At 39.1% G+C, this 15,007-nt stretch overlaps 1 protein-coding gene across 8 annotated transcripts in view; it reads right to left on the reverse strand.

Annotated features, from left to right (window-relative positions):
* The window catches only part of UVRAG (UV radiation resistance associated), a 300,321-nt gene that overhangs the window by 83,949 nt on the left and 201,365 nt on the right, over nt 1-15,007 (reverse strand). For all 8 annotated transcript variants that reach the window (XM_045038710.1, XM_045038712.1, XM_045038709.1 and 5 more), the window contains exon 13: nt 2,496-2,574. In XM_045038710.1, coding sequence (XP_044894645.1) covers nt 2,496-2,574 — 79 coding nt within the window. The remainder of the gene's footprint in view (nt 1-2,495; nt 2,575-15,007) is intronic.

Here is a 15,007-nt window from a genome sequence, read left to right on the forward strand (position 1 = left end):
ATCAGAGAGCAAGATGCCTTCTCTCTCAGGAGTTAAAGTAATTAACGTATCAATCTTAAATGCACACATAGTGTAATCTCTCAAATTTTCAACAAGACTATTAAATTGCAGAGGATACAAAATAACTGGAAGTAACCCATATTTTAAACAGATGAATAAAGCTAGTTCAGCATGCTTGTGGACTCAGTTCACTTAAGAATAAAATCAGAGGCTTCCTGAGAAGTGCTCCAAAGTGAGGACTGAACAGGACTAGGGATGAGAGTCTGAGATAAAGGGCTGACTTTCCCAAATTTTCCACTGTATACAGTCAGCCTCCAACTTTGTCAAAGTAAATTGGGCTATTCCTAACACCTCTTTATACCATCTATAGGCATTCCTATTGGGCCCAGAGAAGTAATTAAATGTGCGTATGCTTGCATGGGTATGTACGTGTGCACGTGTGTGTGTGTGCACGTGTGTGTGTGTGTGTGTGTGTGCGTGCGCGCATGTGTGTGCGCGTGTGTGTATGTGTGTCTGCAGCTGAGATTTATGAGGAAATCCAGGAGTACGTTTCACCTGGAATCTTCCAACAGACGTTGGACCTTAGGGTGTAGGTACTTAGAGCAAGAAACAGAAAACACGTCAAGGAGAGAGTGACCTCTGAATTCAGACCAAAACTCAGTTCTACCAACCTTCCTGGCATTCTGACCCCCAGACTCTGGACTCTAGTATCCATGTGCCCCTTTCCGCATGGCTGACTTCACCTGGAGGTACCCTCTAATTTACTTAGACCTCTTCTCCCTTAATGCACTCTTAGGCCACTTCTGACCAGTTCTGTCTAAGCATTGCTTTTTTCATAGTATAATGACTATAATCAGTAGCATCAAACAGCCTTGGAATTAAAGTGCTATTTTTTTTTTTTTTTTAAGTAGGGTTCATGCCCAATGTGGGACTTGAACTCATGACCCGAGATCAAGAGTCCCATGCTCCACCAACTGAGCCAGCCAGGCACTCCTGAAGTCCCATGTCTTAGACTAAGATACGTTAGTATCCAAAAATGGAGAGCGGGAACGCATCAGGTGTGGGAAGAATAGCACATGGAAAGATGAGTCACAGGCCAGAGACTGCGAGCAAGGCTGCCTACCTGGAGTAAAGAATGGGCCGAAACAGCAATAATAGTAAAGCGGTATGGCTGAGAGGGCAATGAGTATGAGCTTATGAAGAAAACGATTAACTGAGGACTGCAAACCAGAAATTTGATCCATTATCAAAAGGGTAGGAATCTAAATAAAAAATTAAAAAAAACCCACTAAACTGATACTGAATGAGGGGAAGAAAGGCAAAGATGACACCATATGGAGGAATGATTCTAGATCTGTCAGGAATGAATAAGGGAGCTGTTCATTGAGTCTTTAGATTCATATGGATAAAAGGCAACCTTTTAAAACAAATCCATCACAAACCTTGTTGCTTCCTTAAAAAAAAAAAAAAAAGTCTGAGGATACAGCTGATAATGTCTTTAAGTGACAGCCAAACCGTGGATACTGATCCATATGATATTCTAATTGGAAGGATGTCCAAATAAAAACAAAGCACTGAAGGTGATCTTCCTTTACAACTGGAAAATTTATGGAACGTCTACCTCGTGAAGTTTAGTCAAGTATGCCAAAGAAATGTTGTGCATTTCTTTCAGAAAAATGCAGACTGAAGCATCTGTTAGTCTATGGAAAGACATTATTTATTTATTTATTTATTTATTTATTTATTTATTTATTTATTTATTTTTGGGACAGAGAGAGACAGAGCATGAACGGGGGAGGGGCAGAGAGAGAGGGAGACACAGAATCGGAAACAGGCTCCAGGCTCTGAGCCATCAGCCCAGAGCCTGACGCGGGGCTCGAACTCACGGACCGCGAGATAGTGACCTGGCTGAAGTCGGACGCTTAACCGACTGCGCCACCCAGGCGCCCCTGGAAAGACATTATTTAAATGAGGTACTAACTGGCCTGATGTTAAGAGAGCCACAAAAGCCCCAGATGGGTTGGAAGGACCACATGGTTGGTCTTTCTTTTTGGTTCCTGCATAGTAAGGTGAGGAGACCATTGAAGACTGGCCAAAGGCACTAAAACTTACTCCATAAACAACTCCCAATGCGAAATGAGTCCCTAAAAGTGGTCTAAGAGAAGAAAGTGATCTAAGAGAAGAAAGCTATGTGCAAAGGTACAGAGGGAAAAAGATACAAACCCACACATTCAAGTATAGTGTACCAGCAGGTAACAACTCAGTAAAGGGTTTCTGAGTTTAGTAGGAGGATTTCAATTTGTACCCACTGCTTCTCAGTAGTATTTAGAATGACATAAAATAAAACTGTAGCCAAAAAAGAATTTTGCGTTATCACTGTAACTGCTTAAATAGAACAGTGAACTGTAGTACTTATTTATAAAGAAAGAAGGTTAGCAATCCAAGGAAGTAGGTTGTATATGAGAAGTAGAGAAGGACAGAAGTTACTTACTTACCTGTGCTATATTTTTGTTCAGAAGATAGACACCATAATCAAATTGTAACTTCTCCCCTCCTTTTGGATATAATGGAAACCTAAAAAAAAAAAAAAAAAAAAAAGCAGGATCAGATCTTTTCCAAAGTTTGAGTAAAACAACCTCCAAGTTATTGACAAAGGTAGAAGTTCCTTGAATAAGGCATAAGTATCTGAAGACTTGAACTAAATTCCTTATAGGTGTTGCAATCTATTACCTTATTATCTTCATAATTAGTCAAATCAGATCAATGGTTGCTTTGTTTAAAAAAACAAAAAACTGAGTAGATCATGCAATAAGGGACTAATATATAAAAAAGTGACCCACTAACCCCAAGGAGTTGAGGCCACTGTGTTTCATATTTACATATCACAAATTTACCATGCCAAAATTAAGATCCTACAAGTTTTTTCCTCCTCTAATACATTGGATCTGACATCTCAGCTTCTACTATATGGGAAAAGAAGATTAAGGGGAAAAAAATCAGACTTGAAAGCAATATATAAGATTTCTGCTTCTTGAAAGGTGGCCAGTCAAATCGACAGTACTAATAGAAGTGAAAATTCACCAAAAATTCATTCACACCCACATGGGTGGCTATTTGGGTGTTACTTCTCCAAAGCAATATACTCACGCCACAGAGCTCTCCTAAGACTTTAACCTGACTTACTGAAATAACAAAGGCATGAGATCTGTGGATCTTTATCAAGATGATGAGTTATTTTAGAGAATAAGTTTCCCCATTTCCTTTTTCCTATCCCTGCAAACTAAGCATACATTTTTTTCCCTCGGAAGTAAATATACAAATCCAGATCAATCACAACTTAGGGTCAAGAAGAAAACTTCACCTTCCAGAGTTTAGGAATATATGATTATTCTCAAAAATAAAATAATCCTACTGAAATGAATGGAAGGTAACAATTAGTGGATATTCTCAATTTCAATTGCCCAAGGAAAGGTACATTCCATAAAGTTTGCTGGATATTGTTTTCTAGAAAATATAAACGAAACAGAATTAAAAAATCTTTATATTAAATTCTTGAGAGTTGTTGATTACATACAGTTTCTAAAAGGTAAATTTGTTGTGCTATAAAATTATAGGCACTGACAGGGCTCCTGGGTGGCTCAGTCAGTTAAGCGTCTGACTTTGGCTCAGGTCATGATCTCGCGATTTGCGAGTTCAAGCCCTGCATTGGGCTCTGCTGACAGCTTGGAGCCTGGAGCCTGGAGCCTGCTTTGGATTCTGTGTCTCCCTCTCTCTCTCCTCCTCCTCTGCTCGTGCTCTGTCTCTCTCTCTCTCAAAAATAAATAAACATTAAAAAAATTTTAAATTATAGGCACTGGGGAATGAGTAAGGTCATGAACTGTCTTTATTCTCTAGTAAGGGAACACCAAATGCTTCATACATCCATTAAGAACATACAGCTCTGTATTTATTGAAGCAGTAAAAAATAAACTAGGAATGTGGTGTGGCCCTAAATGGAGATACATAAAAATGACAGCAAATTCAGGATAAACAAAAGTGCAACACCAGGCTTTCACAGTGCGTCTGGGAACCATCCAAATTTGTATGAGGAAGCTTGCAAAGGAACTACCTAACTGCAAAGACATAACACCATGGGGGCCCTCTGGAAGGAACCTCCTAGAGTTCCAAAGCACTGTACTATGTAGTTGTTATTCTATAAGGCTATCTGCACAGCTCTCCAAGCCTACGTGTATCTCTACTTTCAATTTATAAATACAGAAACTATTTCAAATGTTACAAGAGTACACTGAAATAAGTTTCATTGAAAACCAGGTCTCCAAATTCCTAAAAAATGGATCTCACAACATCAACTTTATCACTTCATTGGGACTTCTTTATAGAAAGTCACAAGGTGTGCACGTAACATTAAAACAAAGCTGAAGAGTAACTGAAGCCCAAGGTCAAACAGTGCAATTGTAAGACAGATCAAACATGAGGACAGAGTTCCCATCTTATATTGCTTTCAAATTCTTAAGAGGTCACTTCAAGTTGAACAGTATAGCAGCTTATAATTACTACACATTCATCTCACTTTGCAAAAGTACATAGATTTATAGATCTATTAAGCAATCTAGAAAAATGAAATCCATTTTAATGGGTAAAACCTATTACCATCAGGACGGAAGATACAAATCAAAGGCATCTTAATTCAGTATAGACAGAGAATCACATTAGCAACTGTAGAAGGTTTAGATAAGAATGTGGTCATTCAAGTACAACTAGAAAAATGTCCTTAGCGTCAAAAATAGGATTCATTAAAGGGGGGGTATTACGTTAAATAACTGGAGGAAGAACTTTATGTTTCCTATTATAAAACTTACAGAAAAGGCAACTAAAATGATCGATATGAAATACATTTCAAATTCAACTGTATTTCCAAACTGTTCGAAAAATTCACTGACTCTACATGGTATGTATCAATGAATTAGAAAGCGTAAATAGATTATGCGTGGAGATGATTTGGAGCTCTTGAGTACACAGTAATTTCAGTATGAATAAAGAGCCATGGCATGACTACCAAAAAGCTATTGTGATCCCAGGTTGTATTAACAGAAACAAAGCAGATTATTAGGAAACATGCTACTGGCCAATACTGGTTCAGACTGGTTCAGACTATACTGAGAGATCTGTGTTCAGTTCTGGGAGTTACTGTCGGTTTTGTTTTTGTTTTTTTAATATAAGCATGTGGATAAATAATTTGCAACTTTCTTATAGGTTTTGCAACAATCTCATTTGACTATAAAAAGCATGCAGTGAAGTAGAGTGGTCCAGTGTTTTTGTTATTTAAAAGAAAACTGATTTGCCTTGATCATCTACTTAGCGGCAGAGACATGACCTGAGTATTAGGTCTTCAACGATAAGTTCAGTATTCTTTCTACTCACCTCTGAGTGCTTCAGAGAAGCAGCACAACCAAGATAATTAAGAGGATGCAAGCTATGCTTCTGAGACAAACGGCTAAAGGAACCAGAGGTGTTCAGTCTGGAGCAGAGAAGTCTCCGAGAAAACAAATGAAGGGCTTTCTGAGAGAAAAAGAGATGTTTTTGTTCTCATGGTTTCAGACGGGGAGAACTGAAGTCAATGGTAAAAGTTACAGGAAAACTGACTTCAGCCCAGAGTTAGTCAAAATCCAAAAGATCTTGGGTAGAGGCAGCCAGTTAGGAGCTGGGCAACAAATAACGGACATATACTCAGAGGGCCTAACAGGCTGCATGGTGGCCCCCCAAAAGTATGTCCATATCCAAATCCTGTGAATGTGATTTGGAAAAAGGGCTGCAATTAAGTTAAGGATTCTAAGATGACAACATCCTCAATTATCTGGGCGGGCCCTATAGCCAATAAATGTCTGTACAAGGGACACGCGGAGGAAGAGACACAGAGAAGGTGGTCATATGAAGATGGAGGCAGAAATTAGTTACACGGCCACAGGCCAAGGAATACCTGGAGCCACTAGAAGCTGGAAAAGGCAAGGAAAGATTCTCCCCTAGAGCCTTTGAAGGGAGTATAACCTTGCTGACACCTTACTTTTGGAATTCTGGCCTCCAGACCTATGAGAGAGTAACTTTCTGCTGTTTTAAGCCAGCAGGTCTGGGATAATTTGTCATAGCAGCCCTAGAAATTGACAAGGGAGAACGGATCAAACACTGGGTGACTCATTAGACTGGATGAAATACACCTCCTTCATCTCCAAGATTCTATAATATTGAATATGCAAAAGTAAATACACTTAATATAACTTCATCCTTCCTTCAGGAGCTATGAAAATATAATGCCAAAGGGTCATCATGATGGGCAATAGCTAAGGCTACAAAGTAGATCTACTGAAGTGCAAGTAAATGGAATGAAAAGAAAAAGATTCACATGTATGGTCTTTATATGTGCTGTGTATGCATGTACACACAAAGAATCTCACAGAATTTAGAAAAGAATTGTGAAAGAAAGTGAATTTGAATCATTCTTACTTTAAAAAGATACGAATGTGGGGCGCCTGGGTGGCTCAGTCGGTTAAGTGTCCAACTTCAGCTCAGGTCATGATCTCATGGTTTGTGGGTTTGAGCCCTGTGTCGGGCTCTGTGCTGACAGCTCAGAGCCTGGAGCCTGCTTTGGATTCTTTGTCTCCCTCTCTCTCTGCCTCTCCCCCACTTGTGCTCTGTCTCTCTCTCTCTCTCTCAAAAATAAATAAAAGTAAAAAAAAAAAAAAAAGATACAACTGTTATAAGCACTACCCTCTCCTCCCCAACCTAGACATTTTTATAAAGGACTCCCAACTGGTGATAGTTTCTTGCCTTCACTTTCAAAATCCCACATCAAATTCTGGTCATGGACACTCCAGCTACTCTGTGAGAATAAACTGCAGGGGAGCAAGAAAGGAAACACGGAGACCCACTACAGTAAAAATCCAGGCAAAAGAGCGTGCTTTAAATCTCAACTGGGGATGAGGATATGGCTATAGTTAATTCAAATTTTTTACTGTGCATATTAAGATCACTTTTGCTCAATGCATTTGTAGAACATGTGACAATACATACTCAGTATGTTTTGAGGCCATAACTTTACTTCAAATTAACATGCTTTTTCCTGTCCAGATTAGTTTTCTACCATCACTCTTACCGGTTACTCAGGCTTAGAATGACATTTAATTTTTACCCACCTTCTTTGTCTTTTATACCTGCGATGATTCACCAAGTCAACAAATCATTCTTCCTATGAAACATTCTTATCTCTCCATTCCACTGCCGCTCTGGAAAACTCTTTGTTGTTGTGTGCGTTGTAGGATGTTTTAACAGCCTTCCTGTCTACTCACTAGAAGCCAGTATTATTCTTTACCCATGTAAGTACAACCTTATTTTTTCCTTTAAGTTTATTTATTTATTTTTGAGAAAGAGCGAGAGGGGAGGGGCAGAGAGAGAAGGAGAGAAAGAAAATCCCAAGCAGGCTCCACACTGTCAGCGCAGAGCCCGACATGGGGCTCAAACTCACAAACTCTTGTGTTCAAACCCACAAACTGTGAGATTATGACCTGAGCCAAAACCAAGAGTTGAACACTTAACTAACTGAACCACCCAGGTGCCCCATAAGTACAACCTTTTTATCACGTCACTTCTCAGCCCTGCTTCCTAATCATTGTCTTCAATTTCCACTCCTCTCCTCAGCTTTCGGGCCCTAAGTGATCTGACCTGTCTGCCTGACTTATGTGCAGCCTTATTTTGCTCACGTGGTTTTCTCCATCTCATGAGGTTTGGAGAAGGTGAGACCAGCTTGTTGCGGTAATGTAGGTGAACGATCATGGTTGCTTGGACGAAGGCAACGGTATTAGATATGGCAACAATGAGACTAATTTGGAAGGCTTTTAGGAAATAAAATCATAAAGATTTGGTGATGGCTTGAAGTGAAGAGTGATGGAGAGGGAGGGATCATGCATTAACTCTTAATGTCTGTTTGGCCGAACCAAATGGAAGGTTGACCACATGGTAGAACAACTTGAATAAAGAAATGTAACAGAACTGCTGAGCACTACTGGAAGTCCAGAAGTGGTAATTAATCATGAGTTTATAACGGTGCTGTCGTGTGACTTTCTCTAGACATCTGCTTGGATGCGGCAAGTACAGAGAAAATGGACGGCAGGGCTGTAAAGATGACAAAAAGCAACAGGGAGCAAGACAAAAGTGTTACTAAAATAATGGGCCATAATATCTAAACTGGAAAAAAGGGGCCAGGGTCTGAAGGTCGCCAAGAGGAGCGATGAACAAGTGGCTGAACCAATGAGCTGAAGGAGAGGAAGTAGTCATCAGAGAGCAAGATGCCTGAATCAGATTTGGGATGTGAACTGAAATGATGACGTGATTTGGAGTGAACCACGGGAGTAAATGAAAACAATGAAATGAAAGAGTTCATTGGTGACAAAGATCAAGAAAATGAGAGAGCCGGGTGTTTGATGGCTCATCCACTTGGGTGTTAAGTGACTTATAATAGCAATACTTTGAATAAAGAGAGTGTTTCTCTTTCCTGTGTTCTCTGTCTCCTCTGTTTCTCAGTTGCCAAAATAGAAGAGTAAGGGCACTGTAATTGAGAGATGGGTAGGGGACAGAGTGGCGTAGTTGAAGGGCATATGTCTCAAAGGAGAAGTGTTCTTGGATGTTTACTTTACCAACAGAATAGAGAAGTAAGAATCCAGAAAAAGCAATGAGAAGCAAGAGCACCCTGACCTCACCTCCTCAATCTGAATACCCAGCATATAAGAAAATGGATAATTACCAGTGAAAAGGCTACAGAAAAAGTGGAGTCCTCAGTGAGAATTCAGGTGCAGCAAGAAGTGGACTGAGCTGCAAGAGCCTGAAGATATGGGAGAGCTTGTTGATTAGACAGATGCATTTCCAGAGGGTGCACCTGAAGGACTGCAGATCGAGGAAGTAGAGGGCATTTTGAGGATGATGGAGATGACAATAAAAGTTTCGTTTATGTAAGTTCAAGTGTCAATTTATTTCTTTTTTTTTTTTAATTTAAAACGTTTTTTACTGATAATAAAAGGTTCTGAGGCGTTTTGGTGAGAAGCTGAGTTATTCCGATTTGATGGTTTCTGTTTTCTCTGTGAAAGCAGAAATGAGGCAATTTATCAGGAATGAAAGGGAAAATTGGCAACGGGGAAAAAGGAGAGAGGGTTTGCTGTGGTCATGTGGCAGGAGAACCAGGTATCTAGGATGCAGCAGAGCAACTGAGATGGATGAACGTGAATACAAAGTGCTAACCAGTGTTCCCAATTGTTCGATTTTTTCCCTAGCAGCTAAGTGGATTAGAGGTAAGAGCGATGAGATAGGGGCATGTAGGATACTGACAAGAGAGAAGCTATGAGTAAGGAGCTACTAAGGTAGAAGAGTAAAGGTAGTGGCCTATCTAGGGCAGGATGGGGGAGGGGCAGTCTATAAAGGGGTATAATATATGTAGTGACATTTTATTTTGGGGATAGAGAGAGAGGGAGCACGTGTGCATGCACGCCAGTGGGGGAGGGGCAGAGAGACAGGAGGACAGAAGATCCTAAGCGGGCTCCGTGATGACAGCACAGAGCCCGACGTGTGGCTCGAACTCACGAACTGTGAGATCATGACTGAGCTGAGTCAGACACTCAACCGACTGAGCCACCCAGGCACCCCTGTAGCGACTTTTTAAATGATCATAAAATAGATCAAAAATTGGTCCTCATTTTATTATCACTAGGAGCCAATAAAATCTGAACACTGTCAATGATAAATATTCCTCCCAGAAAAAAATCTTTTGTTGGTCTAGTTTCTAAACAATTTCTGCAGGGACGGTTTCATTTCAATGTATCTGCAAGTTTCAAATCGGGATATTTTCCTTATTTACACTCTAATAAACATTATGTCTATATGGAAGTTAGTTCAGAGAGCTCCCAGTCAAACAGTCAGCCCAGCTAAGTGCACTGAGCTACACATTTCCACTCCTACATTTTGAATGGTCTAGAATGTTCTGGGCACAGTTTGTGTCTCCAAACTGTTCCATGTTACGTATTCCTGTGTTTAAACGGTAGATTCAAAATAAACAATGATGGCAGTGTGTAATTTTTTTCTGCGTTATCTTTTTTCCAGTGTAGAGTTTTAGATAAGGTTATGCTGATACAAAAATACTGCATTTGGCCTTAAACAAGATACAGTGATATACAAACCTTTAAAATTGTTCCTTGAAGATGAACACTCCAAAACTGTGTTCAATAAAATAGCAAACATATACACTTTTTCAAAGACAATTTTCTGCTTTTCTTTTTTTGCCATTATTATTTCATTTCATGATCATTACTAAACATAACTTTATCATTTAGAAACAGTATTAAAAATGACCCACTCCAAGTGCCAAAAACACTAGGTACATGCCACTGAGAAATGATTTATTTTTTTTTATATATCTTAATGCATTTTTATGTGAGAAAGAGAGACAGTGAGAGAGAGAGAGAGAGAGAGAGAGAGAGAGAGAGAGAGAGAGAGAATCTTAAGCAGGCTCCACACTCAGCATGGAGCCTGACACGGGGATCAATCCCACAACCCTGGGATCATAACCTGAGCCGAAATCAAGAGTTGGACGCTCAGCTGCCTGAGCCACCCAGGTATCCCAAGAAATGATTTTAAATTGACATCAGGATACACAGAGGATACCACCTGCTCTAGACCCAAAGATATGGGCAGCGTGAGAAAAGAAACAGTCTCCCATTAAGAAGGCTCTAGGGTAAGTGAAACTTTTAGGAGAGAGTCACTTATTTTACGTGTATCCAGCAGTTGTCTATTCAGTGGTTTATCTTAGTTGCATACACACTAATATGGTGGAGGGGTTGAAGACTTGAGTTTATTACAAGCATTGAAGAGGGGTTTCAGAAAGCAAAGAGGAAATATCTAGGAAGGAAGGAAGGACAGTGATAATACATTAGAGGAGAAGCAGCAAATAGATACTAGAATGTAGAACTAATTCATGGGTAGAAGTGATCAAAGTCTTTTTTTTTTTTTTCAATGTTTATTTATTTTTTTTGGGACAGAGAGAGACAGAGCATGAATGGGGGAGGGGCAGAGAGAGAGGGAGACACAGAATCGGAAACAGGCTCCAGGCTCTGAGCCATCAGCCCAGAGCCCGACGCGGGGCTCGAACTCCCGGACCGCGAGATCGTGACCTGGCTGAAGTCGGACGCTTAACCGACTGCGCCACCCAGGCGCCCCAAGTGATCAAAGTCTTTATAGGAGAATGAGAAGAGTGATTTTTCCTCCTCCTCCTCTAGGGGGAGAAAAAGGAGAGAGATTATATAATAGGAGATCACATATGCCAGTCAAAAGAGATGACATTTGATATGACAGGTAATAAGATGCCATCACAGGTTTTTAAAGGAGAAATCATGTAATGAAAAGATTTACATCAGATTATTTTCTTTGCCAATATTAAATATAGTTCTTTAGAGCTGTACTAAAAAGAGAATGGAATTTCAGGGAAATAGAATTCCAAATAATTTCAGTAAGAAGGTTAAAAATAATCCCTATTTTTTTTTTACTTGGTAAGCAGCAGGGTTGTGGAAACTGTTAAAGAACTCAATATCAATTTCCTTGCAGAAACCTTCCAGTTTTTCCACACCCTTTTGGTAACTGTTGAAAAACAGTCTACAGGCAAATTTCAGTGAACAGAACAAAATTAAAGGATGGAAACCATGTCTTTTTTAATAGTCAATTTTATAAAATAAAAATTCTGCCAAGTAAATCAAAATCACATTCCACAACATTAACAGCCATCTTGTATTTGCCCAAGTTTAACAGCACCTGTTTCCCACAAAATCTGTAAATGTTAAAAAAAAAAAAAAAACCCACAAAATCCTACAATTAAACATGCAAGGTGCATAAACCCACTATACTTGGTAATGCCAGAAGATTTTTCCATCTGGAACACGGATTTGGAAGAAAGACCATTCACCATTTTAAATTTCTAAAGACAACTTCCCGAAGTGTGCACATAATGTAGGTTTGTTGAAATACATCAGTGCACCTAATGGCACGTTCTCTGTAAACCACTTCTTTATCAGCGCTGGGAACATAACAGGTACTCAATGTTTTGTATCAAAATTATTTATTTAATTAGAGTACCTATTTCCAGGTGGGGGGAGGAGGAGGAGAAAAATAGAAGAGGGATATAAGGCTCTGGAAATCAGAGAGGCATCGGCTCAGATTCCAGCTTTGCTACTTAGAGTGTGAATTTAGGCATACTGCTCTGAACCTGTTTCCAAATCTCTAAAATGGGTTTAATAATACCAATCTTCCAGGACTGCTGTGAAAACTGAATTAAAAAATCTAAGAGCCGACACAGTTACTAGGATACAGCGGGCATTCAATTATTATTATTACTGTGCCTTATTTTCTGGCCTCACCTATCTCACACCTTTTTTTTTTTTAAGCTTATTTATTTATTTTGAGAGAGGAGAGTGAGAGCGGGGGCAAGGCAGAGAGAGAGGGGAAGAGAGAATCCCAAGCAGGCTCTGTGTTGTCAGCAAAGAGCCTGATACGGATCTCACGAACCAGGAGATCATAACCTGAGCCTACATCAAGAGCTGGATGATCCACCAACAAAGTCACCCAGGTGCCCATCCCACACCTACTTCTAAGTCTCACAATGGGAGATACCATATTTTATTCATTTTTCTCCCTCCTGAAATCACAAAATATTCTTATACACTTGGTACTTCCTACTCTGTATCTTAGTTGCTTACACAAAAGTCTTATTTTCTCTATTGGACTATAAATTCCTTGAGGACGTAAGTGTTAAGCTCAAAGTCTTAGCCACAGTAAGTATTTGACAAATATCTGTAAATAAATGAATAAAGAATAAATTTAAAAATTAATTAAATATCGGGGTGCCTAGGTAGCACAGTCAGCTAAGTGTCCGACTTGATTTCAGCTCAGGTCATGATCTCACAGTTCATGAGATAGAGCCCACTTGGGATTCTCTCTCCCTCTCTCTGCCCCTCCCTGCTCTCTCTCTCTTTCAAAATAAACAAATAAACATCTTAAAAATTAACTAAATATTGAAAAAATGAGTATCTAAGTGATATACAGCCCTTTAAATTAAAAAAAAAAATTTAGGATTCAGAAATATTTTCATCATTCGTTCTTAACCTTAATATACCTAGACAGCTAATTCCTGTTTTTAGAAGGTGCTTTGAACTCTGCTCAAAAGAAAAATTCTTTGGTGGGAAGGAAATTTCAAGTTACAGAATGGTGTTTACTGTGGATTAATATGAGCCAGTGCCCTCCAGCAGTAGAGTAAAAGAGCCAGTGAGCACAACCAATACAACAGCAATCAATACTGATGCTGATGTTGGACTGGGTTTACTGAGTATATACTGTGCATGAGGTATCCGATTTAGTATATATTATCCATACAATACAACTGTCCTACAGGCATACTGAGGTGTCCACGGTCACACAGTCTTTCTTAACATTCAACGACAACCACCAAATCCCACTCTATTCCACCTCACCCCTGCCCAGAGTTTGGATTAGTTACGTTCGCACAGAACCCTGTGTGCTAACACAGTACCTTTTAATTGTAGCAATTGTAATTGCTTGATTATTCCTTTGACTCTTTCATAAGAATGAAAACTGTGAGGCTGAGTCTTAATACTGTACCCCAGTTCCTAGAGCACAGCATCTGGAATATATTTACTTGTGGAATGGACGGAGAATGAATGTATCCGTGGAGTGGTAGACTTACGATTCCAACCCATGCCTGTTGGACTCCTAATCCTATGCTTTCAATTCTACACCGTTCTCCCCCTCTAGTAATAAACCCATTTTGTAAATCTGTATTATTTTGTAAACTTCATTTATTCAAGACTTCTATAAAACGTGTGGGACTTCTTCATCTCACAAATCAGATGTTCATGAACCAAATTATTACCAAATTCATCAACTGAATGAATAAGCTGGATAAACTGGCACCTTGAAAACCGCCAAATCTAGCTTTTACATGACAACATTTTGGGTTTACAGCTAAGTCGAAAAGGCAGAGATTGTTAACACCAATAACTACAGACCTCGTTAAAACCCAAAATGTAACTTCCGAAGTCCTAGTAACAATATTACATACATTTATTACTTTGGGGATTTATATATAAAGAAAAGTAGATAAAAATATGGAAATAAACCCGTAAGTTTTAAAAAATATCCACTTAATTTCACTAAACTGATTTTTTCAATAATTGTGTACATAAACTTGTCAATCACTTAAGTTTTAAAGGTTAATTTTAGATCATTTATCATAAAGCCTAAAAACTTCTACCCGCTTTCTAGATGTCAAAGTTCAAATTACAAACATAAGTTAACTAAAGTCTGTTTTCTAAAATGAATATGAGTTCTAGGAATTCCATATATTTAGAATATATTTGAGAAAGGCCTATTTCAATTCTGAAATTGCAAAAGGATTTGCTTCAACTTGTCATTTGACCCAATTTCAGAGCACAAAAAGGCAATTTAGTGGCCCCTAAAAGTCATTCTATTTAAGAATGGATTTCACAGGAGGAGGAAACTCCAAGGATCATTGGTGTGACAGCAACCTCTGCTAACATCTAGGTTGTCATAATCAATCTGCTTTAATTATCAACAAGTTTTCCCCATTTCTGACCAGTCATTTAGAGCTGACCTCTGACAAGTACTTACAAGTCATTGAAATCTCATTTTATTTTATAGCCTCATATTTGTTATTGGGCTAATCTTTACCTGTTCTACATCACACAACAGCTTAAATATTTGAATGGCCCAGCAATAAATTTCCATGGTCCCCCTGGGTCAGTCAGATGTTAGCTGTTAAGTAAAGCTAAAAGGATCTATGCTTCATAAATTTCCTTCAGGGTCCACATTTGCTCTTACAGGCTGGGCTTTCAAGCCCAAACATCTTTATAGCTACGTGCGGTGATTTATTAACTCCTCCTTGTTTTTA

This window comes from Felis catus, chromosome D1 (assembly GCF_018350175.1).
Source record: "Felis catus isolate Fca126 chromosome D1, F.catus_Fca126_mat1.0, whole genome shotgun sequence".
NCBI classification, from domain to species: Eukaryota; Metazoa; Chordata; class Mammalia; order Carnivora; family Felidae; genus Felis; species Felis catus.